The sequence below is a fragment of the Thamnophis elegans genome, chromosome 13 (assembly GCF_009769535.1).
Source record: "Thamnophis elegans isolate rThaEle1 chromosome 13, rThaEle1.pri, whole genome shotgun sequence".
Taxonomy (NCBI): Eukaryota; Metazoa; Chordata; class Lepidosauria; order Squamata; family Colubridae; genus Thamnophis; species Thamnophis elegans.
This window is the reverse complement of record NC_045553.1, coordinates 1,430,044-1,457,938: the sequence shown is the minus strand read 5'-3', so window position 1 is coordinate 1,457,938 and position 27,895 is coordinate 1,430,044. Positions and strand designations below refer to the sequence as shown.

General features: G+C 43.0%; 3 protein-coding genes across 7 annotated transcripts in view; 1 reads left to right on the top strand and 2 right to left on the bottom strand.

Annotated features, from left to right (window-relative positions):
- Positions 1-674: 674 nt before the first annotated feature.
- ZCCHC8 (zinc finger CCHC-type containing 8) lies at positions 675-12,121 on the bottom strand. Of its 3 annotated transcripts, none has more exons than XM_032229272.1 (14): positions 11,776-12,121; positions 9,971-10,013; positions 9,595-9,669; positions 8,096-8,201; positions 7,840-7,917; positions 7,429-7,532; positions 6,659-6,724; positions 5,531-5,591; positions 5,288-5,424; positions 4,932-5,074; positions 3,140-3,261; positions 2,579-2,662; positions 2,325-2,439; positions 675-2,132 (listed from the first exon to the last, which is right to left on the bottom strand). In XM_032229272.1, exons 1-14 carry the CDS (start codon positions 11,933-11,935, stop codon positions 1,324-1,326), a joined length of 2,103 nt encoding a protein of 700 aa, XP_032085163.1. In that variant the 5' UTR covers positions 11,936-12,121; the 3' UTR covers positions 675-1,323. The 3 variants fall into 3 exon arrangements, with proteins under 3 accessions (XP_032085163.1, XP_032085164.1, XP_032085165.1); XM_032229273.1 differs by having other exon boundaries at positions 675-1,967; XM_032229274.1 differs by having other exon boundaries at positions 675-1,964; positions 11,776-12,120.
- A 257-nt stretch (positions 12,122-12,378) lies between these two features.
- Positions 12,379-23,801, bottom strand: RSRC2 (arginine and serine rich coiled-coil 2). 3 transcript variants are annotated; one of them, XM_032229295.1, is made up of 10 exons: positions 23,639-23,801; positions 20,707-20,860; positions 20,290-20,333; positions 17,950-18,143; positions 16,776-16,919; positions 16,525-16,647; positions 15,832-15,911; positions 15,378-15,610; positions 14,639-14,728; positions 12,379-13,830 (listed from the first exon to the last, which is right to left on the bottom strand). In XM_032229295.1, the coding sequence occupies exons 1-10, from the start codon at positions 23,642-23,644 to the stop codon at positions 13,645-13,647; spliced, it is 1,254 nt and encodes a 417-aa protein (XP_032085186.1). In that variant the 5' UTR covers positions 23,645-23,801; the 3' UTR covers positions 12,379-13,644. The 3 variants fall into 3 exon arrangements, with proteins under 3 accessions (XP_032085186.1, XP_032085189.1, XP_032085187.1); XM_032229298.1 differs by lacking the exon at positions 23,639-23,801 and adding an exon at positions 19,491-19,568 and having other exon boundaries at positions 17,950-18,165; positions 20,707-20,732; XM_032229296.1 differs by lacking the exon at positions 23,639-23,801 and having other exon boundaries at positions 17,950-18,165; positions 20,707-20,793.
- A 498-nt stretch (positions 23,802-24,299) lies between these two features.
- KNTC1 (kinetochore associated 1) overlaps positions 24,300-27,895 on the top strand; it is a 62,794-nt gene continuing 59,198 nt past the window's right edge. The window contains exons 1-2 of the mRNA XM_032228817.1: positions 24,300-24,387; positions 26,755-26,906. Coding sequence (XP_032084708.1) covers positions 26,775-26,906 — 132 coding nt within the window. The 5' untranslated portion in view covers positions 24,300-24,387; positions 26,755-26,774. The remainder of the gene's footprint in view (positions 24,388-26,754; positions 26,907-27,895) is intronic.

Here is a 27,895-nt window from a genome sequence, read left to right as displayed (position 1 = left end):
AGGGAAGGCCATCTAAATATCTTGCAAGAAACCTGTGACGAAACGAACGTTGGAAGCAACTCTGAATAAACAGCTGATTCTTCCATGCATGCAGGATTAAATCAGGGAGGGTTATTTATGGCTTTCTGTCCATATTTTTAATGCAAATTTAATGCCCAAAGGGGATTGAAAGATGGCCAGCTATTTAAACAGTTTATATCAATAAAAAATTATAGGGGCGCGGTGGCTCAGTGGCTAAGACGCTGAGATTGTTGATCAGAAAGGCTGGCGGTTCGAATCCCCAGCGCCGCGTAACGGAGTGAGCTCCCGTTCCTTGTCCCAGCTTCTGCCAACCTAGCAGTTCGAAAGTATGTTAAAAAATGCAAGTAGGAAAAGAGGGACCACCTTTGGTGGGAAGGGAACAGCCTTCGGCGTCGAGTCATGCCGGCCACATGACCACAGAGACGTCTTCGGACAGCGCTGGCTCTTCGACTTTGAAAGGGAGATGAGCACCGCCCCCTAGAGTCGGGAACGACTAGCACGTATGTGCGAGGGGAATCTTTACCTTTAACTCCCTTAAAAAGGCACGGAGGAGGGAAAAATAGCACAAAACCCACAATATTTATCCCCCATAAACCTGGAAGTTTGATTTTCCAGGAATAGGTCATCTCAAGGCTACCATAGGTACACAAACGTATGAAAAAAATCGTTTTATTAAACCCCTGTACACAAGCACAAATATATGTACAGCAAGTTCAAAGATGACGATGTTACCAAAACAAAAAGCCGGTGTCGTTTTTTTTTAAAAAAGAAATTTAAATCCCCTAAATCACTTTTTAAAAAATCCCTTTTCAAAAAGGATGTAAAGAGAATGGTTGATTCATCCCTGATTATTCCCGTCGGATCACCACAACAATTTGAGGGGAAGCATTTTTTTAAAAAAAAACGGGGGGTCCTTTTAAAAAGCCGCGGGCAGTCAACGTATTTTAAGAACTATCCGCTCCCTGTGGAAAGTCTGGCCAGAGACAAAAACCTCCGTTGGTAGAGAGAGAGGCAAGGGTGTATTTGACCCCAAGTTGGGAAAAAAATAAAAATAATAACGTTCAGGGGTATCTGTAATGCAGGATTGGAGGAGATTCACAAAACCTTTGAAGTATCAGTCCTGGTTCGAAGTGGAAGCCTGTCCCCGCCCGATTTTTCTTTAAAAACAAAATTACTTGGTTTTAGGAAGAACGCAACAACACCCACTTTCCGTCTCTGGCTCTTCGTTTGTGCTTTAAGGGCAAAGCACCCAAATCCTGATTGTGTTTGGGTTTTTTTTTGTCCCTGGCCCGAGTCAGGCTGTTAAAGGGAAAGCTTCTTATTCTTCAGTTGGCTTCTCGGGTATTTTTTCAGCGCACTCCTTATTCTGAGGTAAGTCCCGGTGGATTCCGACAAGTTGTCGTATTCGAAAGGAGTGATCCCAGCGGCAAACTTGCTCATGTCGGGAACGAGGCCGGGAGGGGTGGAGGGGGGCGGCTGGATGGCGTTGGGAATCTCAGGAGCGTCGCTATGGTTCAGGAGGCCGCCAGGATCCGAGGAGGAGCAGGTTTGGCCTCCGGAGTCTGTGGGAATGGCTTCCCCCTCGGCTGTTAAATCCACCAGTTCAATGGCCGGTTGAGGGCCGGGCTCTTCGGGGGGCTCTTCGGGAGTCTGGGGTATCTGCTCGGGCTTGTCGGTGGGTTCAGCTTTGGAGACCTCCTCCAGCTGTTGGGGGGCCGCTTGCTCCAGGGCAACGGAGAGCTCCGTCCTGCAGGGGGACGACGTCCCGGAGTTGCTGGCCATGGGGGTCCCGGCAGGGAGGTCTGAGTCGCTGTTGCCGCTCTCCGCCTGCTCGAGGGCTGCCCAAATCAGCCGCTGCTGCTCCTCCAATTCTTCCAGGGTCAAGGTGTCTTCGTCCATGGCGGAGTCCTCCGCCCGCGGGGCAGACGGCGTCCAAGGCAGGGCTGCTGGCACACAAGACAGCGGTTGAGGAGGTGTCAGGCTGGGGGGAGTAGCTGGAGGGGTGCCCTGTGGCAGAGGGGGGGGAGTGGCCGTCAGCGGAGACCCCGGAGGCAACGGAGGTTGGAAGTGGAAGCCGTCGTAATCAGGAAAGCTAGGGGGCATTTCTAGATCTGAAAGGAGGAGGAGAAGAGCAATGGCTTTAATCACTCGCCTGCCTCATGTCGGAGCTAAGATGGGTGGGGGCGCTTTGAACAAATGACGGTGGGTTTCTACTGGGGGCTCATGGGATGGAAGGAAAGAAGCAAAACGGGGGCGAATTTTTTTTTTTTAATGGCGATGGGTTTTTAAGAGGAAAGTTATACCGGAGTCGATCTCCATGTCGGCTGGCAAAACTTCAGCACTGGATCCTTTCTGCCGCTTCGAATGATGTGAGCTCTGGCCAGGGGGGGGCCTTTTGGGCTTGGATTTGAGATTAGCCTGGGAGAGAGTGGGGGGTGAGAAACAAAGGAGAGAAAGTAAGAACCCCGGAGGGGAATCCCCTCTTCCCCCACACCACCACCCAAAAAGGCGGCTTCGTTTCGGGGAAATAGACCAGCGTGCTTAAAAAAATATTCACCGAATGGTAAGTGGAAAGATAATGAGCAAAAATTTCTTTCTGCTGGGATGGCTGAAGAGGGACCGAGCCGAACATCCTCCATTCCTGTGTTCCCCCACAAAAAGAGAAAGAAAGAAATTGTTAGGGAATCAAAAGTATATATGTCCAAGCTTTATATACCCCACGCAACAGAGCTTTGCTGTATTATCTTGCATAAAAAGAACCGAGGCAAGAAAGAATAAACTCTAATCAAAGGTATTGCTGGAATAAACCCACAGGTAGCCTTTCTGACAGTCCTTCCCAAAAGGCACTTAAGCCAATATAGGAGCTACAGATGCACCTCGTCTTATGACCGTGCAGGTTGTTAAGCAGGCCACCGCATGACCAATTTTACAGCCTTCCTTGCTGCAGCTGTTATGTAAATCCATTGTCTGCAAAGATTTTCTCTTTTTTTGGCTGGAAAACGGAAGCGAAAGTTTTCCAGCCGAAAACGTTATAAATGGTGATCATGTGACTGTGGTACGCCGCGAATGGTGGGAAACGTGAAGGGCAGAGACCGCAGACAGGGCAACGGGCACTTACGTCTGTGACCCCACTCGGCGTGGACATGTTAAAACCTGGGTAGTTGATCAACTTGGAGAGATCGTAAGAGACGCACGGATTCTGCTGGTGGGATTCCTCCTCTCCCTCACTGCTGGGCGACGCTGTAAGAAAGCAACATCAGGAGGGCATTACAGGCAAAATGCATTCTCAGGTGGAATGCGTGGACACCTCTCACGAATTGGACAAGGCCTAAGGAGCAAGGAGCAAGCTCCCCATCTCTGCCCTGACCAGCTAATGAGCCACGGGTTGAAACTGGGCTGAAAAAAAAAAAAAAAAAAGAGCTCAGGCTGTCCAATCAACATGTCACGCTAAGCCACGGTCTACTGCAGAAGGCAGTTCTGCCTGAGCATGGGGTTGGACTGGAAGACCTCCAAGGCCCCTTCCAACTCTGGATGTGGACAAGATGGGAAGAGAGGGATAGGAGAGAGGGTAAGGGGGGAAGATGAGGAGGATAAGGAGGAGTGGAATGAAGAGAGAGGAGAAGGAGAAAGGAAGGGGAGGTAGAAAAGGATGATGGAGGGAAGAAAGGAGGTAGGAGAGAGGTAGAAGAAAGAGGTGTGTGGAGAGCAGAAGAGCTAATAATGGGTGTTAATCTTTCTGGGTGTTGATGGGAAGAGGAACTGATGTAATTACTACTTAATACAATAGGATATTGGCTATGTAATAGTATACATGTGATTATATGTTGTATATTAATGTATTATGATTGCACATGTATACTGTCTTCTCTTATTTTTTCTTTAAAACTAAGATATGTTAAGTATATTGATATGGAAGCATAAATACCATCAACATAGAATGGAGTTTGCTCAGAAGCAGAAATACACCAAGTGAATGAGAGGAAGAGTGGGAAGCAGAGGAGAGAAGAAAGACAGGAAGAGAGGGATAGGAGAGAGGGTAAGGCGGGGAAGATGAGGAGAATAAGGAGGAGTGGAATGAAGAGAGAGGAGAAGGAGAAAGGAAGGTGAAGTGGAGTAGAAGAGGATGATGGAGGGAAGAAAGGAGGTAGGAGAGAGGCAGAAGAAAGAGGTGTATGGAGAGCAGAAGAGCTAATAATGGGTTTTTATCTTTCTGGGTGTTGATGGCAAGAGGAACTGATGTAATTACTACTTAATATAATAGGATATTGGCTATGTAATAGTATACATGCGATTATATGTTGTATATTAATGTAATATGATTGCACATGTATACTGTCTTCTCTTATTTTTTCTTTAAAACTAAGATATGTTAAGTATATTGATATGGAAGCATAAATACCATCAACATAGAATGGAGTTTGCTCAGAAGCGGAAATACACCAATGAGAGGAAGAGTGGGAAACAGAGGAGAGAAGAAAGATAGGAAGAGAGGGATAGGAGAGAGGGTAAGGGGGGAAGATGAGGAGGATAAGGAGGAGTGGAATGAAGAGAGAGGAGAAGGAGAAAGGAAGGGGGAGTAGAGTAGGAGAGGAAGATGGAGGGAAGATAGGAAGTAAGAGAGAGGTAGAAGAAAGAGGTGTATGGAGAGCAGAAGAGCTAATAATGGGTTTTTTATCTTTCTGGGCGTTGATGACAAGAGGAACTGATGTAATTACTACTTAATACAATAGGATAAGGGCTATGGAATAGTATGCATGTGATTGTATGTTATGAAAATGGAAAATAAAAAAAGTATATTTGGGGAAAAAAACCATGTCAATGTTTTTCAGCCTAGGCAACTTGAAGACGTTGGGCCAGCTCCCGGAATGCCAGCTTGTACGAGCAGACAGGAGAGTCTCCACCCCTCTTACCATTCCCGTCGTAGAGCGTTAAGCCAGATTTCTCCATTTCTGCCTCTTTCAGCCAGCCTGGCGGATAACCCAGTTGCCGCATGCGGTAGATGAAAGGAGGGAGCGTCTTCTCGGTGAAACCGAGGGCATCCTGGAGTTCCTCGCTGCGGGGGATGGGAAGGGAGGTCCGGTTAGAACACAACAAAACTGAGCCGCAGTTTTGGCCATTTGGCTTCAAGACTGCCGGGGGAGAAAACGCAGAGATCGTGCACGTTTAGACTTAAAGGAATGGCTGGATCTGCCATTCCTTATGTGTGCCCCTTTTTTTCTGAAATTGTGGGCTCAACTGCGGCCGTTAAGTCGAGATCCACCTGTACCTGATTATTCCTGGTTTGAAGCGTCCAAACCGCTCTTCCACTTCGTCCGCGTGATATCTCTGCTGGAAATTTGGGCTTTCCCCACAAGCGTCCATAAACTCTTTTCTTTTTTCGTTTATGCGGGCAGCGTTTCGCGGCTAAAATAAAGATAGGAGGGAAGAACAATGGCCGCCGGGACGCTACTAAGCGCCAATGGATGCCGATAAGGCTACGAAAAGCACAGACTGAAATATACATCTTTACCTGCGGGCAATCTTTGATCTGGTGATCTTCAGAGCCACAGTTGAAACAGTGAGATTTGAGCCTGGTTTATTAAAAAAAAAACACACACACACAGACACACACAGGGACACATTTGGAGCTGTTAACAGTCTCTCGGTGACTATTTAAAAAACAACAACATCAACACTTGCTCTAATCTTCTTGGTGCCTCATTAGATATAGCAAATCAATAATGCCCCATTACAACTTTAAAGGTGGAGAAAGTCACACCACCACAGCAATGAAATGGTACGGGATATATGAACGAGCAAAAAAAATCTGATGTCAAATGAATAACAGTGGTGGGTTGCAGGCGGTATGCCCCGGTACGGGCGTACCAGAGCCTGCCCGGAGCACCGGATACCGTTCCGGTACGGTGCTCCGGAGGGCCCACCTGCCTGCCTGAAGTCCTAACTGGTCTTTTAAGTCTTCGGGGCTTCCACACACGCGCATGGCGCGTACAGCACCTGTGTGACGCTCCGCTGAGCAGCTGGAGCATTGCCGAGGCACTAAGATGCACACACGTGCTGCGCATGTGTGCACACACGCTGTGGGCGTCTATGTGGATGATGCCAGGCCCGGAACGGGTTCTGGAACCCACCACTGAAGTGATAGTTACGCACTGGATGCCAGGACAAATTCTAAGCCAACTATGAGGCAGGCAGCGAGGAATAGTGTGGCTCTTAAGTGTTGCGTGGCTGCCAAGGAATATTCACAGCCACGCTTTTCTCAAGAAAAACAAGTATTTTATCAAAGTTTTGAGCTGGAAGACAGAACCTTTAACTGAGATAATAAAAGACATTCTATAGGCCACTTGTGACAGGTGCTTTCAAGATTCTGATTCTCTCGAAAGAGACAGGTGGCCATCAAGACTCCTGTTTTTATACCTCTATGGAGATTTGAGGACACAAGTGTTATCTATGTTTTCTTTTTTATATATGCCCATTTTCCATTATGTCTTTTAAGGTCCAACTGAAAAATTTACATTAGGAAATAAACTGGGCATTTTTTTTTTACTTCCCTCCCTAATCCTATCTATTCCTAACCTATCACAAGACATACTTTTACAAATAAAACCAGAAACATTTGTAGATTTAAAGAAATACAAACCTTTTAGACTTTACTTGTATCTCTTGTCCTTCTAGAGAAAGAATCTGCGTGAAAACTTGCTGGTATCTTAAGAATTCAATAAGGAATTGCCATCGTATCAAGCAAAATGCAATCCTAGGGGTTTGTATGCCTAGATAATATTAGCTACCACCCAAAAGGCACTAATTGCTTTTCAAAACAGGGCACAATCAGAATTATTATCAGCTACATTACGATGAAAGCTTGACTGAAAGCTTAGCAAGTCTCAAGACAGGATGTTTCTTTTCTCTGCTAATTTTATCCGATCAATGGCTCATCAACGGATGGAAACCAATCAAGGAGAGAAGCAACTTAGAACTAAGGAGAAATTTCCTGATCGTGAGAACAATTATATCAGTGGGACAGCTTCCCTCCAGAACTTGTGAGTACTCCAACACTGGAAGTTCTTAAGAAGAGATCGGACAACCCTCTGTCTGAAATGGTCTAGGCTCCCTGCCTGAGCAGGGGGTTGGACTAGAAGACCTCCAAGGTCCCTTCCAACTCTTGTTATTCTGTTAATGCTAGTCCCCTGCCTTTCCAGAAATGCAATGTTAAGGTGCGACAGCATTTTAAATCAGACCAGGAAATCCCCCACTCCCCCTTGGGAACTTTTCATTCAAACAAATGATGAGAGACTTAGGGCACTAAGATGTTGGAAGATATATAAACGGAACCCAATCTGTTTTAGACATATTGCGTTAAGTAGCAAGGCTTAACAGGAAGAGGGAACGACAGTTAACTAAATAGGATACTTGGGTATTTCCCATCCATCTGTGAGCTGAGGATTTTCATTTAATATAGGCTGCCCCAGTTTATCAAGACAAAAATTGGTAAAATAGAGAACACTTCCTACAACCTGGAGAAAGAGTCAAAAAGTGTCAGTATTTTAATCAGACTAAAACATCACACTGAAAATGTACTTAAATATTTCATAAATATTACATTCTGACATAATTAAGTACATTAAATAAATGACTTGAGAATATGGAGATTCCCAAGTAGTAATTATACGTTCAACCAATTAATGGAAAAACAAAGTTACAGGACTAAAAAAAAACAACAAAAAACGAAATTAACATTTTTACCAGTTATCAATCATTTCTTAACGCCATAAACTAGAAAAACTCAAACTGCTCATAGCACAGAAACAAAAAGGAACTTACGCTAAAAGCCTCTTTGATTTTTTTCGACACGTTTGAGCTTGTTATCTTATGATCCTCTTCCAGGACAAAGCTAGAAGGCTAACAAAATGAAAATCAAGTTTGCAAAGTTACATCAATGTTCTTCAATCAAGTTCAGAAGTATCAGCACGGTGAGGGGTTTGTGATGGACCAACCCCATGAAGAGAAATAAGAGATCTCTAAGACAGCAATACCAGTTATCTTTCATCACATGACAAATGAATCAAGAGAGAGATACCTGTGGCTTCACATTGAAGCAGGCCTTGTCCAGTTCACTCCTCCGTTGCTCCTCATATTTCTGAACTAAACTCGATACAAACTCTTCTACTTCTTGGTGATATTGCCTATATAACAGATTGTCCAAATGTAGAGCGGATCAATTGTTCTGTTTAGTTTTTTTTTTTTAAAGCCAACAGGGCAAGACTAAGGATTTCTGATATTGCATTTATACATAATAAATAGCCTTCCGTAAAGCTATTAAGACCTGGCTGTTCCGGCACGCCTGGGGCTGTTGAAGTATCCAGCCCCACTTTAAGTTATGAATGTTGCTGAACTTTTAAATTGTTGTATTGTCTTATATGTTCCCCTTCCCTTTTATTGTAAGCCGCCCGGAGTCTTCCGAGAGCGGGCGGCATACAAAACTAATAAATACAAATACAATACAATACAAATAATACATAATGAATGCTGGTGTTTTTGTGCTGCAAACTTCTCTAGTACAAAAGAAGAGGTGGATTGAATTCCCAAAGAGAAAGCTAGACAGGTAATTTTTAAAAAATGAGTAAACTACCTGCCAGCATTGAACAAATTCAAATTTCTTTCCGAACTGCATATAGAAACAAATCTCAAACATTTAAAACCTTGGATACACGGAACTATATTTTTTTAAAAAACGTCTTCTCTCCTTTACTGCAAAGACTTACTAGAGTTTAGAGTTTAATAACATTTATATGCCCCCAATCCCGTAGGACTCCGGGCGGCTTACAATACGGAAATAAAATCAAAAATAAAATACAGAGAAAAAGAAAAGATAAGATTTAAAAAACCACACACCATACACTCCGTTCTAAATGGGGCTGGACCGTATTTTAGGGTCAACAGCCCCAGGCCTGGCGGAACAGCCAGGTTTTAGTGCAAAGTCTATAAAGTCTCTTCCATTTTTTTTTAAACAATGAAAAACACGAATCTGCCAAACTTGGGTAGCTACTAATGGGAAATCTCCTTTAGAATAGAATAGAATAGAATTTTATTATTTGTATGCCGCCCTTCTCCGGGAGGACTCAGGGCGGCAAACAATTCAAAAGGGGAAAAAGGGGAACATAAAACGAATACAAATAATTAAAATAAACAAGAGTCACACAATCATACAAGTCGAGAGGGGAGGGAACTCATCACCCCCAGGCCTGCCGGCAAAGCCAGGTTTTGAGGGCTTTTCGGAAGGCCTGGAGAGAGGTGAGGGTCCGAATCCCTGTGGGGAGTTCGTTCCAGAGGGCCGGAGCTGCCACAGAGAAGGCCCTCCCCCGGGTAATAGCCAGGTGGCATTGGCTGGTAGATGGCACCCGGAGGAGGCCAACCCTGTGAGATCTAATGGGTCTGTGGGAGGTAATTGGCAGCAGGCGGTCTCTCAAGTACCCAGTACCCTTTAACAGGAATCCAGCATACTTGTAAATCTAGATCCACAGGTAAGATGCACACCATTCTGAAAATGAACTCAGCCAATAAAAGGAAGGTACTCACTTTGAAACGTCATTATTCATGAACAAGATCTGCAACAGAGGCCCATCAAGTCTACAGTCATCCACTGTTAGTCCACTAAAAAAAGAAAGAAAAGCATAAAGTTTACAGTATGAAAGTAGTTTCCTGACTCTTATGGAATAACTTTAATGTCAATTCTTTAGATGTCTTTCATTTTCTGTTTTACCTTCTGTTATTTTTACACTACGAAGACAGTTTTGAGAGCTTGGAGAGAGATCAGATCTGGTTTCCTCCCTCCATCTCTCATAAAAAATCTCTTCTCCATGCATTTCACAGCCTTGGCCAACAATCACAAATCTACCCGAAGACCTTCTGCTCGGCCAAAACACTTGCAAATAATTGAGAGGGTGAAACCTACCTGGGTCGAGCCAGGTTGTTCAGTTTTCTTCGGAGTTCCTGATGTGAAAATGGTTAAGGAATTGCAAGGCAAGATAACAAGGAATGAAGCCAGGAAAATCCCTGTGCAGCCATCTCTCTCCATTCCTCCTTCATTCTTATTTTATATCTCTTTTTTTTTTTTGCCTATGACCCAAGGCAGAGAAAATACGTAATTCCTCACCTTTCTGGCCTTCAAAAAGAATTTAAATCCAATAAACCTAAACCTAATTTGAAGACCTGGTTCTGGCTACTTGCCCAGATCTTGCCACACAAACTTGGGATTACTTGTTTATTATTATTATTATTATTGGGGTTGTTTTTTTTTTTTGAAATATTTTATTTCCATTTTCGTAACATACAATCACATGTATACTATACATAGCCAATATCCTATAGTATTAAATAATAATTACATCAGTTCCTCTTGTCAACAATGCCCATAAAAATAAAAACCCATTATTAGCTCTTCTGCTCTCCATACCTCTTTCTTCTACCTCTCTCCTACCTCCTTTCTTCCCTCCATCATCCTTTCCTACTCTACTTCCCCTTCCTTTCTCCTTCTCCTCTCTCTTCATTCCACTCCTCATCCTCCTCATCTTCCCCCCTTACCCTCTCTCCTATCCCTCCCCTCCCATCTTTCTTCTCTCCTCTGTTTCCCACTCTTCCTCTCTCCTATCCCTCTCTTCCCATCTTTCTTCTCCCTTCTGTTTCCCACTCTTCCTCTCATTGGTGTATTTCCGCTTCATATCAATATACTTAGCATATCCTACTTTTAAAGAAAAAATAATAATAATGATAGTAATGAAAATATAAGAGAAGACAGTATACATTTATACTGTATTTATTATACATTTATTATTATTGTTGTTGTTGGCGCACTATTATGACTTTATAAATTAGCCCATTGAAGGCTCTTCCCTCCACATCCCATCCTTGTTTCAACTGCCTCCTATAATATTTGTATATGCCTTTTACTGAGATATAACAGCCGTACATGGTTATGTTTTTAATTGTAGCCCACCCAGGGATGCTCTGGGAGCGAGATAGGCGGTCTATACATTTTATAAAACAAATCCACCTGCCTACTTCCCCCCCCCACACACAACAACAGCCCTGTGAGGTAGGTTGAGCTAAGAGAGAGAGGAGCAGCCCCAAATCCCTCAAACGGCTTTCCTATCTACAGGCAACCCTCGATTCAGTTAGTGACCGTTCACAGTTACAACAGTGCTGGAAAAAAAGGGACTTGTGACCGCTTTCCGCACCCCCCTTGCTTGCCTCCTCCTGGTCACCCCATCAAAATTAGGACGCTTGGCAACTGGTTTGTGCTTAGGGACGGATGCAACTTCCCCGGGGGGGGGGAATCCCCCCCCCTTTGCGACCTTCTGGCCAGCAAAAGCAATGGGGCAAAGCCAGATTCACTTAACGACCGTGTGACCGACTTAACAATTCCCTTAAACGACAGTGGCCAGTAAGGTGGCAAATTAGTATTAGTATTTAATGAATTTATAGGCCGCCCAATCCCGAAGGACTCCGGGCGAAATGAGGCGAAACAAGTGTCTCGCTTAGCGACCGAAACGTCGGGCTCCACCGTGGTCGTAAACCGAGGACTGCCTGCATTTAATCCGGGTTTGGGGAAGAAATCCCATTGGGGAGGAGGGGGGGATGGATAGGGACCCCTCCCTTAGCGGTTGCCTCCCTCTCCCCCAAGGAAGGCCGCTCCCAGCCGGGGCGGAGGCGGCCTATTCCAGCCGGGGCGGCGCTGCCCTTCGCCCGGCTGCAGGATATTCTCCTCCCGCAGCTGCCTAATGGTCTCCTCGGATTCCCTCAGCCGCTCGCGGAGCTCCGAAGCTTCTTCCGCCGGATCGAGCTCCAGGCCCGGCGCCTCCTCGTCGGCTTCCAGCTGCTGGAAGAGCTCGCGGTCGCCGAAGTCCACCTCGGCCGCCATCTTGGCGCGCGGGACCCGAGGCGCGCGGGGAGCGAGAAGGAGGCGAAGGCCGCCGCCGCCGCCCGTCGCGGGGAGGCCCGGAGAAGGCGGCTCGGCAACCGGGCTCCGCCGCTCAACCCAGTCTCGGGCTTCGGCCGAGGCCTGCTTTTTTTTTCCGCCTCTCAGCGCTGCAAGACTACGGCGCCCGTCATGCAACGCGGCGACGGTTACGCTAGCCGCCCATTGACTCCAGCGCCTCGAGGATGCCGGGAGTTGTAGTTGGACGCGGGATCGCGATGCATGCTGGGAGCCGAGGGGAGGGAGCGTTTCCGGTGGGGAGGTCGGGAATGGGCGTGCGGGCTGCTTGTCCCAGCCCAGGATGATGGGACAGGGTGGCCGCAAATTCAGAGGCGCCGGGAAAGGCGCGCAAAAATGTTATTTTGAAGAACAGACCATGCACGTTATAGATTTTCAACGCTTTAATGGAATATTTTATCAGTTCCTGCTACTCTCTTTGATATAAAACTGCCTCTGCAGACACCATCAATCACTCGCAGCACAAATTCTTCCTGGTTTTCCCAGCCACAAATTCCAAAAAACTGCAACTCTTTTAACACTTGGGGTCCTCCATTCCGTTGGGGATTTTTAATCCGTCCGCCATCCCTGTTCTCAACCTGCCTCTGTTGGGTGTGGGGAGATTATTCAGGTTTCATAGGACGGATTAATCTCAATCTAAAATCTCTTTTAACAGATTAAAAGTGGGGCCTGAGAACCACAGCCCTGGGGCATCCACCAATATCAAATTTTGGTTGTTTACGAGACTGTTTTCTCACCTTATCTGAGGTCCTTCCCTCTTAACAACTGCTGCTCATCTCTCATCTTATATTTATAATTAGCACAGGAGTTTACATTTCACTTTTTACATTCGGTTAATCTGGCAACGGCTATTAAAACCCAGTCTCTTTTGAGAGGGTTTTGCCTCTACGGTATTAAGAGCTTTCGCAGAACAAAACTGCTTTAAATCGAGGAGGAAAGAATTGCTCGGTAAGGAAGATGAGCATAATTAGGATATAGTATTTTGATACAGCTAACAGCCTGCAGTATTCTTTATCCTCTACTTACTTAAATCCTATCCTCTACTTCCCTGCATCGGGCTGAGCACTCATTTAAAAAATATACTCCGTGAAATTAACTGTGGAATAATTTATCCACTAAACTTAAATAGAATACTACTTGAGAAAAAAAAAAACATGTTTTATTAACCAGGTTGTTGCACTGCATTTATCTACCCACGGGCTCGATCTGCTAGTTTTTTAACACCAACACAATGTGTTTTTTTTTTATGTTCCAAGAGTTGAAAATAACTGTACAAGTTTAAAGTACAAAAAAGTACACGAGAGAGACGGTGGTGGACACACACAAAATATCCGTGTGGGGGGCGTTCACCCTCGGCTGCTCCGATTTGAAAACCACAGAAGTAGAAGCGTCCCTTCTGAAGCTCTGGCGCGTATAATGGAAGTTTGAGTATAATAACCTGATTACAACATGGAACCACCAGTTATCACTGATCTGGTATTTACAAAAAAAAAAAAATTGTAATGTCAATAAATTAAAAGTCAATGTTAACACCCATGCAAGCTAGGATGCCAGCTGTCGGTGAACAAGGAAGCCAACACCGCAACCACAGAACCTTGGTCGGGAGTCTCAAAAGCTGTCCGAAGGCCTTTGCCTCAAACGGCGTCCATTCCTCGCATCGAAGACGTAAAGCCCAGCCCCATTCCTCTTTGGGTGTGCGTCTGCGACCTGGCCATTTCGTACTGTGCGTCCAGATTGCGGAAGACTTCTTCTTGCTGTTTCAAAGTCTTATAACTCTCCTCGTCCACTGAACTGCTAGCCGCCCCGGCTTCCTCCTCGTGCTGGGAGAAACAGACAGAAAGCATCAACCGAACAGTCACCGATACACCCAGCATCCAGCTTAACAATGGCGCACAACAGAGATTCAGATACGAAGCGTTGCTGTGAAGTCTCCACCAATGTTGCCATAATTTTCACCAGTTACCAAGTAGTGGAGCATAAACAGTCTTTCCCCAACTGTAAAGGTTTCCCTCGCACATTATGTGCCAGTCTTTCCCGACTCTAGGGGGCAGTGCTCATCTCCGTTTCTAAACCGAAGAGCCAACATTGTCCAAAGACGTCTCCGTGGTCATGTGGCCGGCATGACTCAATACCAAAGGCGCACGGAATGCTGTTCCCTTCCCACCAAAGGTGGTCCCCATTTTTCTACTTGCACTTTTTATGTGCTTTCGAACTGCTAGGTTGGTAGAAGCTGCGACAAGTCATGGCAGTTCACTCTGTTACGTGGCTCTAGGGATTTGAACCTCCAAACTGCTGGCCTTTCTGATCAGCAAGCTCAGCGTCTTAGCCACTGAGCCACTGCGTCCCTTCCCCAACTGAGGTTCTCCAAATCTGCTCTGAAAGGTTGGTAGGGTTCTTGCGGGGTATACACAAAAAAATCGGATCCCCGGGAGATCAATTTAATCCAAGTCTGTATTTCCCCACTGTTTGAGCTTGTCTCTCTTAACTCATCCAGCTAACCTGGAGAATGTGACTTCACTCCTTTGAAGCTTTGTTTCATAGCCTGTAGGCCTTGTCCAAATCCACCCAGGTCTCTTCAGGCTGATCTTTCTTGCGTAAAGACAAAGCTATAATTTTAGAAACACCTACCTTAATGCCCATCAACTTCCTAAACTTGACATTTTGGTCCTTATTTCCGAAATTCAGCTTCTCCCAGATTTCCGCAGATTGTGATTTATCCTATAAAAACATTAAAAAGTAGTGAGGTTTTATAGGTTGCATACCGAAGTATTTTCATCCTAGAAAAATCAACATGTAGCCACTGGAAAAAGATTTCTCATGCCAAAAGGTAGTTTCCTCTTTTTCAACGTTCCCCTCTAACCCATTCGCCCCCTTCTCATGGTCTGTGTCCGCCCCCCCCCCCCCAAACTTTTCAGCACAAGGGCTTATTTAGCATCTAGTTACTATATCGGCTTGGCCCTGCGAATGAGCCTATTAAAGCTATTTCCACCTTCCCGCAGAGATTCGGACCCTCACCTCTCTCCAGGCCTTCCGAAAAGCCGTTAAAACCTGGCTGTGTCGGCAGGCCTGGGGTCGATGAGTTCCCTTCCCCTCTCGAATCGTGTGGCTGTTGGTTGTTTTTAAATGCCCTGTACTTTCTGTTGTAGTTTTTGTGTTTCCCTTCCCCTCCTTTGGGTTTGTGCGCCGCCCTGAGTCCCGCTGGGAATAGGGCAGCATGTAAATAAAATGAACCTCGAACCTTACAATTCCGAAAACTCCAAAGGGCCACGAGCTGCACAGCCAGGCGTTAACCCTGACCCGCCTTTGAAAACATTACTCTGCAGACTCCCCCATGGGTAAAGAAAGATAGAGGCGCGAGGAGAGTTACCCCTTCCTTCTTGCCCTGCCACAGCATTTTCCTCTTCTTTTCTTGCTCGGCAAACTTCATGGGGTTCACCGCTGCCGGGTTGTAGTAGCTGGGGACGGCTATCCCCGTCTCGGCCAGAGCCTTCGCCTGCAGGGCTGCCATCTGAGCTGCCATGGCTATTTGCGGAGTGACCTGTGTCCCAGAAGCCAGGAGAGCCGCGACGTTGATGACGGACCCGCCGGTGGCAGCAGCCGCTGAAACCAAGAAAGTGGTTATTCTTCCAAAGGCCCCGCCTAATACGCCAGCTTTAAGGCCTTAAAAATTGATAGCGTCTCTCTTGGTAGGCAGCTTTTACCAAATACGTAACTGATATTTTTTAAAACAACGGTAGAAAGTCTCTAGAGACAGATCAAAGTGAAGTAAAAGTGGTGCACTGTTACTATCTCCATTTATTTGAAAGGGGAAATTCAATTACCGGCAACCATTTCCTGTTGCTTCTGCTTCTCCACCAGTTCTTTCTCTCTCTGTTCTTGCAATTTTTTGGCTCTTTCCAACCTAGGAAAATAACAATGCAGAAAGGCGTGAAAAAGGGGTTTTCCCCAACCTCAGTACTGTTACTGTTCATTTAGAAATGAAACAGCAAAGGAGAAGCTGACAAAGTTGCACACAGGCCAAAAGTTATCTAGTCCTTTTCTCTATTGCTCCTTCTTAAGTTTGATTTGCCAATTGCCTCCAATAAGACCGATCAGATCCCACAGATTAGGCCTCCTCCGAATTCCGCAAAGCCCTTAAAACCTGGCTGTTCCGACAGGCCTGGGGCTAAAGAACTTTTGCCCCCCTCCTCGAATGGTATGGTTATTGTGTGTTTTTAAATTGTGTATTGTTATGTTCGTCTTTTTATCCCCCGTCTGTACCCCCTTCCCTGACCGAATTGTGAACTGCCCTGAGTCCCCTTCGAGGAAAAGGGCGGCATATAAATGAAATAAATCCTAATCCTAATCCTGATTTCGACAGATACATTTGATGAGAAAGATAAAGGGCGTGAAATACTTTCCCACTTCCACTTGCACAGTGAGTGTGTGTGTGTGTGTGATGAAAACCATCTTAGAAAACATATCAAAGGAAGCTACAATCAAAATATGTGAACGTTTGGAGGAGAGTCTCATACCTCCTGGCCAAGGCTTCCTGGGCATCCATCGCTGTGTTTCGCCCCCTGAAAGGCGGGGGGCTTGGAGTTCGGCTGTGACTTCGGCTGAACCTTCGTGGTTTTTCCGGTCTCTTCTTTCTTTCCCTGCTCAGAACCAGAGAGTTTGATTTTTTCCTCTCCTCACAATCACTTATCAGACCGCAAACGAGCCTGTTCTCCCGTTCGCCATCACCCCCCTCTACCTTTTATCGTTGAAAAAAACGTCAACGCACCTGCTCCGGCTGCGGCTCCTGCTTCTGCTGGGACTTCTATGCCTGTGCCTGGATTTGGATCGAGATCTGGATCTCACGCGCCGCTTTTTCTCTCGACTTCGGGAGCGGGATTTTTTTCTATCGCGGCTTCGACTACGGTGCCGCCTGGAATCACACGCCAAATCCCTGTTAATGTTTCCCTGACTATCCCGTTTAATTACCCACAAATAAAAGCATTGTCTTTAGGGTGTATTTTTTTTAAAAGAAGATAATTTAGATTGTATTTTTTTAAAAGAAGATAATTTAGAGCGTATTTTTTTAAAAGATAATTTAGAGCGTATTTTTTTAAAAGAAGATAATTGAGAAAGTTTTAAGGCTTATATTATTTAGCAGATATTCCCCTGGAATGAGTGCAGAAACACGAGTCAGCATTGCCATCCTACAGAAAAATCAGTGGCAGAGGTCAAGGCATAACTATTGTCAGAAAAAGAATCCACGAGATCCCCAATCTAAGAGTTTGGAACTAGGCTGAAGAAACAAACACAGGTGGTCCTCGACTTATGATCGCAACTGAGCCTGACTTTTATGTTGCTAAGTGAGAAATCTTTTAAGTGAGTTTTGCCCCACTTTATGACTTTTTCTGCCACATTTGATAAGTGAATCCCCGCAGTTGTTAAATTAGCAACACTAATTAAGTGGATCTGGCTTCCCCATTGACTCTGCTTGTCAGAAGGTCGCAAAAGGGAATCATGGGATGTTGCAACCGTCATAAATATGAGTCAGCTGTCAAGCATTCTAATGTAAATCACATGACCACGGGGATGATGCAATGGTCCTAAGGCTGAAGAACAGTTTTAAGTCACATTTTTCAATGCACCTGTAATCACTAGGCGAACTGGTAAGTCAAGGACTGCCTGTGGTGACCACAAAGTCCAGTTACAAAGGCGCATAATGTTCTACCACCACCACCACCGCAGGTTAGTTTAGAACAGTGTTTCTCAACCTTGGCAACTTGAAGATGTCTGGACTTCAACTCCCAGAATTCCCCAGCCAGCATTCGCTGGCTGGGGAATTCTGGGAGTTGAAGTCCTGACATCTTCAAGTTGCCAAGGTTGAGAAACACTGGTTTAGAAGACCAAAACTCAAGGCTCCCCTTCTTTTGTGAGTGGGCTCAACCAGGAAACTATGCGTCTACCTTTCCCGCGAACGAGACCTTGAATGGCTGCGTCCCCTGGAGGGCTTCCTCTCCTTGCGCTTGTGCCGGTCCTCGCCATTCTCCGAAGAAGAGTTCAGGCTCTCCCTCCCTTTATCCGAAGGGTGGTCCTTGTCGTTATGCTCTTCGGGCCTGTGCTTCTTGGAGGACTTCTCTTTGGAACCGTGTCTCCGTGCCTGTTTTAAGAAGAAGTTGGTTCTTTCAGGAAAATAGTGCAACAAAGAGTTAGTATGGGCATTAGAAGATCAAGAATGATACGTTGTGATGATGCAACATTAGTAACCTTAGGCGCGTGGCCCCAGGCAACTGAGATATCTTTAACACCACCATCTACGCAACGTTGCAGAAGTGACCCTACCATCCCCCAACCCCCCCCCTGCTCCACAAGGTTAAAACATCTCCTGCCACAAGCCAGGTTTACATCGCGAGACGGAACAGCTGTTCTGGGGACTGCATGGCCTCGTCCACAAAAGAAAACACGCTGCTCCCTCGGCACCCACCCCAGGGGAAATTTTTAAAGAGCTCCTCCAGCAACATGGCAGGAGATTTACAGGCCACCCTCCTAAAACGGCCAAACTGAGGTTTGGTGATACAGTAGATCCCCAGCCTAAAACCTTGCCTGACGGGGAACCAGCGTTCAGGCCGGATCATGTTTTGAATCTGCCACAATCTGGGCTCTTTTGTAAGACACTTTACCATTCAGTGTTTAGCTCTCTAAAATTTTAGTTACGATTATCTGCAACTTTCCTTTTCTGTACTTTTACTACTCAAGATACATTTTTCTCTATAAATTGTACTGGAATAATAAGAAGCAATTGCACAGGGAATCCTTAACATTCTCATGTATTATGTCTTCCAGGTCCTAGTAACCTCACTCAAAGCCAATATTACATACATATAATTCAGCCATTTATTTATTTATTCATTCATTACACCATCTTTTTCTAAATGTTAAGCCACCACAATTATTATTTTAACTTTTATGGCTAATTTTTTAAACATGAAATTATTTGGGTATCCACTGATGATTAAAGAAAGAGTGTAAATACTTCTTGTTGCATACCAAAAATGGGGAAAGCTCACAAAGGTGGAACAAACCCAACTGCCAAGGTAGAGGTATTTTTATGGACTGTGGTGGATGTTTCTCCCAATACTGTGTGAGGTCCATATTATTCTATCCTCCTCCTTTTTTGAACATGGAAAATTACAAGGAGAACTAGGAATGACCCTTTATTTAATTAGCCCTTTACAAATTAGGACAATTACCTAAAAATATTGGGTCAAACATCAACAGAAAAATCTAATTCTAACAGCAGTTATTCCCCTGGAATTTAAGATCAAAAACAGTACAGTTCTTAACTAGTTTTAAATGATTTCCACATTTAAGAGTGAAATACGTTTTTGAAAACAATGCAACAGTCTTCTAAACATATAGCATGTACTTTAAAAACACCATTATATCCAATAAAACTGTTTTAAATTTGTTTGCAAGGGAAATATGAGTTTGAATGACTAATAGTTACCTTATCATGAAGTAGGCTTATAATTTTGCTATCTGAGTCTGGAGCGTCTTCAGTTCAGTCTCTTCGCGCATTAGCACGCTGAGTATGATTTATTATAGAAATGTTATCATGTGATCTAAACAATATAGTCAATTTCACAAATACTCTCCTATTTTTTTTTAAACAGAGCTTCCATTGCAAAGGGGGGACAAAAAAAAGGTCTCCGATCCCAGCTACAGAAATTTCATCTAAAGCTCGTACCTAGCAGAATTTTCTAGCTACAGCTGATGCTCCACCTCTGCAACAGAGGCTGCTCATTTCCCTTTCAAAGTTCCTACAATGGCTTCCTTGTCTCGATCCCCTCGCTCTGCCTTCGAAACCATTTATTTCCATCTCCGTTGACTCCTGTTGGACGGAGAAAACCCACCACGGGAGAACTCCAACTAGGTCCTCGCCCAAATAGTGACAAAAACCTTGGGGTGGAGGTGGAATGGAGGAGATGGGCAAAGAATTTTGCAAGTGCTTAACTGAACTCTGGTGAATGGAAGCTCTGTGAGAATCAATTATTATTATTAAAATTGTTATCATGGTATTTTCCACAATAAATCTCCACATGAATTTTTTTTTTGGTCAATTATTACCTTTTTGTTATAAAGATGGCTTCATTCATGCTTCTCACTCCAAGCATTCTGAATTTACTTTTTTTTTCTTTTTTTGGTACTTACCATTTAGACAATTATATCTTAAGATTTATACATGCTATGACATACTTGTAAATATGTCCTGCACAAATACCCAAGCACTACAAAGAATTAATTACCTCTTTGCTTCTGCTCCGACTTCTGTATTTTTTCCCTTCATTATCTAAAGAAGAAAGCATCTATTAGTCACCCAATAGTTTTTGTTTTTTTTAAAAAATCCTCCCCATTTACATAAGCTCCCAATGATATTAACGCTTAAGATATTTTACAGATTTAAAATAGCTGGAACGGTTAATATTCGCAACTCCCTTCCCTGATACAAGCTTGTCAACATAATTCTACTTAGTCCATTCACCATTCTATCTTGAATAATAGAATGTTATCACTTATGACTTATATTCCAAAAAGTTACATTTTGAATTGAAACCTTTATTTCAAAGTGTAACAAAGAGATTGTAACAAATTACTACCTTAATTAAGGCGACCATTAAACTACAAGGATGTGTCCAGTAGCAAAATTTAAGAGGCTTTCCTACCTTTTCGTTTTCTTTCTCTTGATCGGGAACGTGACCTTGAATAATGGTGTTTTGAAGTTCTAGGTGAACTGGATGTATCTGATCGTTCCTTTTTCTTCTCTCTCTCTGGAGATGATTTCTCTGGGGGGTTTGCCTCTCGCTCAGAATCACTAGCCTAATTTAAAACGAAATAACTTTTAATATTTGCAGTACACTGTCTACTACTCTTCTGATACTACCTCGAGTTCTTTAAATTACTCAATCTACAGCACCCCTTAACGATAAACAAAATTTCTGACTTTCTTCACGCTAAGGTAGACAACTCTTTTAATAGATTTCTCTACAAAATTCCTCATGACTATTGCAGCAAAATTGAATAACACAATTTTGTCATTAAATAATTTATCAGGCTGAATGAATAACTAGATAGGTGTGAAAAACTAGGTAGAAAAAAATGCAAAGGATTTTATGACAGCTGTACTTTTACTTGGGACGGAAAACCTGTTTATATTTTAGGAATATTCCAAACAAATTAAACCCCAGCTGGGAGTACAGCACTTAACTGGAGCTGGGGCACCCCAAGGGCTTTAAAACCAGGTCACAAACAATATTTAACATTGGCAACTAAGACTAGCATTATACGCCATTACAATGGTATTATCAACTATCGATTAAAAAAAAGCCTAGCTGCTAAATAAATGCTAAGCTATAAAGCTCCCAAACATTTAGTTTTATACAACCTATGTCATGTGTTTATTCCAAATCTTTGATGTCCAGTTTAAAATATTTACTCAGAATGCAAGCCCCTCTGAAGTTAATAGACCCTCCACTCAGAAAGCTGTTGGAACTTGGTGCCATTAATTCAACTGCAAATTGGTGTTTTTACTCATCCCACCTTGGTTATCCTGTAAGTTATTTTTCACAAATTGCACTCAAAACAGTCTAAGGCAAAATACAACATGAATACAAATAAGGGAAAGGGGGATAGGATCCCCCCCTTTTTTTTGTTTCTCCTGATAAGACAGAACCCCTGGGTCACGAAAAGATACCTTAAAACAATTCACGTAGCCTTACATCCTCCTCTTCCATGCCAGCTTCTTTTCTTAGAGTTATATTTATAAAACAGCCACAAATGGGCCTGTTTCCTCTCCCAATCCCATAATAAACCATAAACACCTCCCCTCCAAGCCTTTGCATCTCTAAACACACCCTGTTCCTTTCCACATTTACATCCTATAATAAAATTTGCTTTAGAAAGGCTTCGGATCCATCCATAAATGTAAATACATACACAAGATGTATATTATATACACATCTATATATACATACATGCAAACAAAAACATATATACATTATACATACACAACCTATATTTTTGTATCTAAATACACATCTATCTTTTATCTGTCTTTTTATCTCTATTTCTTTATCTATCTATATATAACTATATCTATTTTATCTGTTTCTTTTATCTGTCTTTATCTCTATTTCTATCTAATCTACCTTGTAACTGTCTCTTTTATCTATTTTTTATCTATATATCTATCTCTTGTATCTGTCTTTCTTTTTTATCTGCCTCTATTTCTCTCTAATCTTTTATCTGTCAATTTCTTTATCTATCTATATCTCCTTTATGTCTTTCTATCTCTATTTTCTCTTTTATTTCCTCACCTCTATTTCTCTCTTTCATCTATTTTTTATCTATATATCTATCTCTTGTATCTGTCTTTCTTTTATCTGCCTCTATTTCTCTCTAATCTTTTATGTCAATTTTTTATCTATCTATATCTCCTTTATGCCTTTCTATCTCTATTTTCTCTTTTATTTCCTCACCTCTATTTCTCTCTTTTATCTATTTTTTATCTATATATCTATCTCTTGTATCCGTCTTTCTTTTTTATCTGCCTCTATTTCTTTATTTCCATCTCTCTAATCTTTTATCTGTCAATTTCTTTATCTATATCTCCTTTATGTCTTTCTATCTCTATTTTCTCTTTTATTTCTTCACCTCTATTTCTCTCTTTTATCTACTTTTTATCTATATATCTATCTCTTGTATCTGTCTTTTTTTATCTGCCTCTATTTCTTTATTTCCATCTCTCTAATCTTTCATCTGTCAATTTCTTTATCTATCTATATCTCCTTTATGTCTTTCTATCTCTATTTTCTCTTTTATTTCTTCACCTCTATTTCTATCTATTTTTTATCTATATATCTATCTCTTGTACCTGTCTTTCTTTTTTATCTGCCTCTATTTCTTTATTTCCATCTCTCTAATCTTTTATCTGTCAATTTCTTTATCTATCTCCTTTATGTCTTTCTATCTCTATTTTCTCTTTTATTTCTTCACCTCTATTTCTCTCTTTTATCTATTTTTTTATCTATTTTTATCAATCTCTATCTCTTTTATCTATTTCTATTTATCTGTCTTTCTTTTTCTCTATTTCTTTATCTATTTTTATCAATCTCTATCTCTCTTTTATCTGTTTATTTCTATTTATCTGTCTTTCTTTTTCTCTATTTCTTTATCTATTTTTATCAATCTCTATCTCTCTTTTATCTGTCTATTTCTATTTACCTGTCTTTCTTTTTCTATATTTCGATCTCTCCCTCTCTCCTTTATCTATTTTTCATCTATCTCTCTATATTTATCCACCCATCCACACACACATCTATACCCGCTTTAACCCCAGAAAAAATCCTCCCCTCCCACCATCTACACGTGTATGAGGCGTGTCAGCCCAACGTGGGGATGCTTCCCCATTGAAGGTGCCAGGAGGGGCCGCGCTGGGGGAATTGGGGGAGGGGGAGGCGCCTCCCCCTCCCCCCCCTCACGGAGGCCCATCATGGCGGCCGGGCGCCATCTTGTCTGGCGCCTTCCACCCGAGGCGGCTCCGCCCGCCGCCTGGGCCTCGCTCTCCGCCAGCCCGGGAAGCCGTCCGGGGAGCCTCACCGCCATGTCGGGGAACAGGGTCGGGGGTGAAAAGCGGGCCCCGAGCGGGACCTCCGGCTCCTCCGCGGTTTCGGCCTCCTCCTCCTCCTCAGCGAGCGACGCGCGGCGCCTCCGCAACCGACTGGGCGAGCAGCCCTCTCAGCTCGGCCCCGCCCCCCTGCCTGGGAGATGCCCGGATGTAGCCGGGAGAGCGGCGGGAGGCAGAAGAGCGCCGCTGCGCCTGCGCGGGCGAGGGGGGAAGTATAGAGATATACCTGTTAGAGAAGGCACCTCCCTGCTTTGGCTTTTTTTTTAAGGCTCTCCTGCCCTCAAAGAACCCGGGGCGGGCTCCGAATAAGGAGCTTTAACGTTTCAACATTTATATCATGATCTGGTCCGCTCCCTCTCCATTTTTGTCTTTAATAAAGAGAAGATATGCCTCCCTTGATATGTCGGAGTGATTGGTCTCGGTTGCGGCCAATCCTCCTCCAGTTTTGCCCTTGGATGAATTGGGAGACAAAGAGCCCCGCAAGCGCCCCTCACAAAAGGGAGAAAAAGGGAATGACGACGGACAGGACATCTCTGCACTTTTCCTATTTCCGGGGAGGCGCACGTTTTCATAAGGAGGAAGTTTGGCCCTTGCGGACCGCCGTAGCAGGCTGAGTCCCGCCTGCGGACCGCAGGGAGAACTCGCGCGAAATCCAAAAGGTCCCTTGGAACTTTGGCGGTTGCTGCATGAGATCCCGCCGGCATTCAAGGCCAGTAAGGGGGTAAGCGATCTTTTGCCGGCTGGTGCTTGTTTTGCAATAAGCGGCCACTGCCATTTGCAACCTTGAACATTTATTATTTGGAGGAAGTATTGAGAATAAATGGAAGGACTTTTTTCCCCCCTCTTTTTTTCCTCTCTATTTTTATCCCCTTTTTTAAAAAAAAAATCTACTTTTAAATCCATTTTTAACTTTTGACTTTGATCTCCTTTTCACTCTCTATTTTTATCCCTTTTTTAAAAAAATTCTACTTTTAAATCCATTTTTAACTTTTGACTTTGATCTCCTTTTCACTCTCTATTTTTATCCCTTTTTTAAAAAAATTCTACTTTTAAATCCACTTTTGACTTTGATCTCCTTTTTACTCTCTATTTTTATCCTTTTTTTAAAAAATTCTACTTTTAAATCCACTTTTGACTTGGATCTCCTTTTTACTCTCTATTTTTATCCCTTTTTTAAAAAAATTCTACTTTTAAATCCACTTTTGACTTGGATCTCCTTTTTACTCCATTTTTATTCTTTTTTAAAAAATTCTACTTTTAAATCCACTTTTAACTTTTGACTTTGATCTCCTTTTTACTATTTTTATCCTTTTAAAAGGATAAACTTTTAAATTCACTTTTGACTTTGATCCCCTTTTTACTATTTTTATCCTTTTAAAAAAAACTTTTAAATTCACTTTTGACTTTGATCCCCTTTTTACTCTCTATTTTTATCCCTTTTTTAAAAATTCTACTTTTAAATCCACTTTTGACTTTGATCTCCTTTTTACTCTCTATTTTTATCCTTTAAAAAAAATCCACTCTACTTTTAAATCACTTTTTAACTTTTGTATTTAAAAAGTTTCAATTTCACTACTTGAGAGGTTCATCTTTTACTCCAGCTAGTAAAAGCATTTAGTGAATGAGAGGAAAGTGGGTAGATGTGACACTTCCCAACCTCACCTCCCTGGGCTAGTCTTGCTGGGACGCCTGTAAGAGCTCAGGTAACAGGTGGGAGTTCACCTGGTGAAGCTTTGCCAGCACAGGGAAGAGACCTGTTGGATATTTGCCTGGCTGCTTCCTTGCCAAAAAAAAAAAAAAAACAGTACTAAACGGTGCCCCCCACTGGGGTTGCACAAATAGTCTCCCCGCCCCATATTTTGGGATGTGCATGTCTGTTTTGCTCGATACCTTCTCTTTTGCTTTGATTTAAAATAAAAAGTCACTATGAAAAAACTTAAAATAGGCTTTGGGAAAATCCATGATTAAACCAGAGAGGTGCAATCCAGACAAATGACATTATTACCTCTGTCCCTTGAGTGCTTGTGCAGGTGGTTATTTGTGGGTGAAGGGGGAAAATATTATTTTTAAAGAAATGGAGCTCTGGAGCATCAAGTGAAAATTATCATGCTTCTTAAGAGGGTTTTAGAAGTCCACGCAGCTCGCTTGAAGCGAGATGAGGTTTAGAAATTCAGGCACTTTAAAAAAAAAAGACAAAAATCCTAACTTTGCTGCATTGAGAAAAGGGTGACGTTGCAAACTCACAAATGAAGGCAAATATTCGTGTCCCAGGATATCGTTGAAGGATTCAATCTGGGTGGGTCATCAGGTCCCGATGATCGACCCAGGTTGCATCCTGCAGCATTGCAAACCCAGATCTCCAGATTTAAACACTTCCTTTGCTTTTTTTTTTTTAAATTAAATTTTTTTTTAATTTAAAACAAGTACAACATCTTTCTTTACATGCTATAGGAAGTGTGTCAGTCGGTCACAAATAAACTTTCGTGCATCTTCTCCACAGTCAACAAACGTAACTCATGTTAACTCGAGCATTTTAACTCAAATATTCATACATATCACCATCATCACATATCCATTTTCATTTGACTGTAATTATTATTTAAAAATATTAGTAAAAATAATAATCTTAAACAATACATGCCCACACCAGTGGGAAAAGAAAAAATCAAAAAAAAAAAGACAAAAAGAATAAAAGACAAGGCAGGGAAGAAAAAAAAAAGAATACAGGTATATATTATATATAAAAAAAGTATATCAGCTGGTTACAACATGTTTTGGTGCATCTCTTCCATTAATTCATATTAATTCAAATATCTTAACTCAAATGTTTACCATATTAACATCATTATACCTCCACTTTTAGTTGACTACAGTTGTTTAAACATCCTTCATCCTTAACTATGCCAAAGAATTAATCCATAACCACCTGCTGGCATTTCATTTACTTGTTTGTAAAATCCTCCATTAACATCAAATCCTCATATCCTATTTTAGCTGAACATCCATAATATTTAATACCAAAAATTCCATTTGCTTTAATGCACGTAACAGCCTCCCTTGTTTGTCTTCTGACTTTTTCGCTGGACAGAAACGTCGTCCTAACCGAAGATGTGGGACAACGTTGAGCTCCTGACGAGCGACGACACAGGCAGTGGGCAGCTGAACATAGGTTCCAGGCAAGAATGTGGAAGCGCGCTCTATCAGATGAACACGCTGGTGAAAATAACCTCGTCCCAAAAGGTAGCCTTAAGGACCCATATAATCCCCGACCACCGGTCCTTCCGACGCGCCCTAAAAAGTTGGCTTTTCCAGCAAGCCAGCCTGGCCTGAACAAAACAAATTATTGATTACTGTTAATTTTAATTCTTTTTTTTTTAAATGTCATTGTCAATTTTAATTGGGTTTGGGATACCCTATTTAATTTCTTTTTAACTTTTGTATTATGTGTTTCTTTTAATGTTGTATGCCGCCCTGAGTCCTTGGGAGAAGGGCGGCATATAAATCGAATAAACCTAAAGGACCCCATCACAACAGCTACTGGGGGCGGTGGAGAAACCACAAGGCTCAAACCAGGACAAGCCCATAATGCTGTTGCCTCTTCCATGGGTTGAATGGTGGCCAGTTCTGACCCAGAAAAACCTATCCTTTAGTGCAGCAACTGTGAGAGGGCCCTTTTTAATAGCAATAGCAGTTCGACTTATCTACCGCTTCATAGGGCTTTCAGCCCTCTCTAAGCAGTTTACAGAGTCAGCATATCGCCCCCACAGTCTGGGTCCTCATTTCACCCACCTCGGAAGGATGGAAGGCTGAGTCAACCCTGAGCCGGTGAGATTTGAACTGCCGAACTGCAGATAGCAGTCAGCTGAAGTGGCCTGCAGTGCTGCATTTAACCACTGTGCCACCTCAGTCAGTCCAAAGATCTAGTAACTATACAAAGGAAACGCACAGCGCTACAACTCTATTATATAAGAGTAGAGGTTGTCCTGGGCTTATGGCTGGCCACTTAGCGACTGTTCAGAGTTACAACGCACCTGAGGAAGGGGACTTACCACCTAGATTTGAAGTTCCAGATTCCATTATGGTTACAACCCGAGGACTGCCATTGATGTATAGCTGCCATGTGCGCATTGACAGCTGCCCTAATTCTTTCGTTTTAATCTGTTGACACAGATATGCCACGCACGCAGATCTCATTGTGTGCTTCTTTATTCAGTCTGTCTACATGGGCT

Coding starts and splice junctions, on each gene's coding strand:
- RSRC2 (XM_032229295.1), bottom strand. Junction 20,334..20,706: donor AAGAGAAAGAAAACGAAAAG/GTAGGAAAGCCT, acceptor TTTCTTCTTTAG/ATAATGAAGGGAAAAAATAC. Junction 15,611..15,831: donor GCAACAGGAAATGGTTGCCG/GTAATTGAATTT, acceptor TCTTGGTTTCAG/CGGCTGCTGCCACCGGCGGG.
- ZCCHC8 (XM_032229272.1), bottom strand. CDS start 11,935: ATGGCGGCCGAGGTGGACTTCGGCGACCGCGAGCTCTTCCAGCAGCTG. Junction 6,725..7,428: donor GATGGATGGGAAATACCCAA/GTATCCTATTTA, acceptor TGAATTCTTAAG/ATACCAGCAAGTTTTCACGC. Junction 5,592..6,658: donor ATACAAGTAAAGTCTAAAAG/GTTTGTATTTCT, acceptor TTAATAAACCAG/GCTCAAATCTCACTGTTTCA.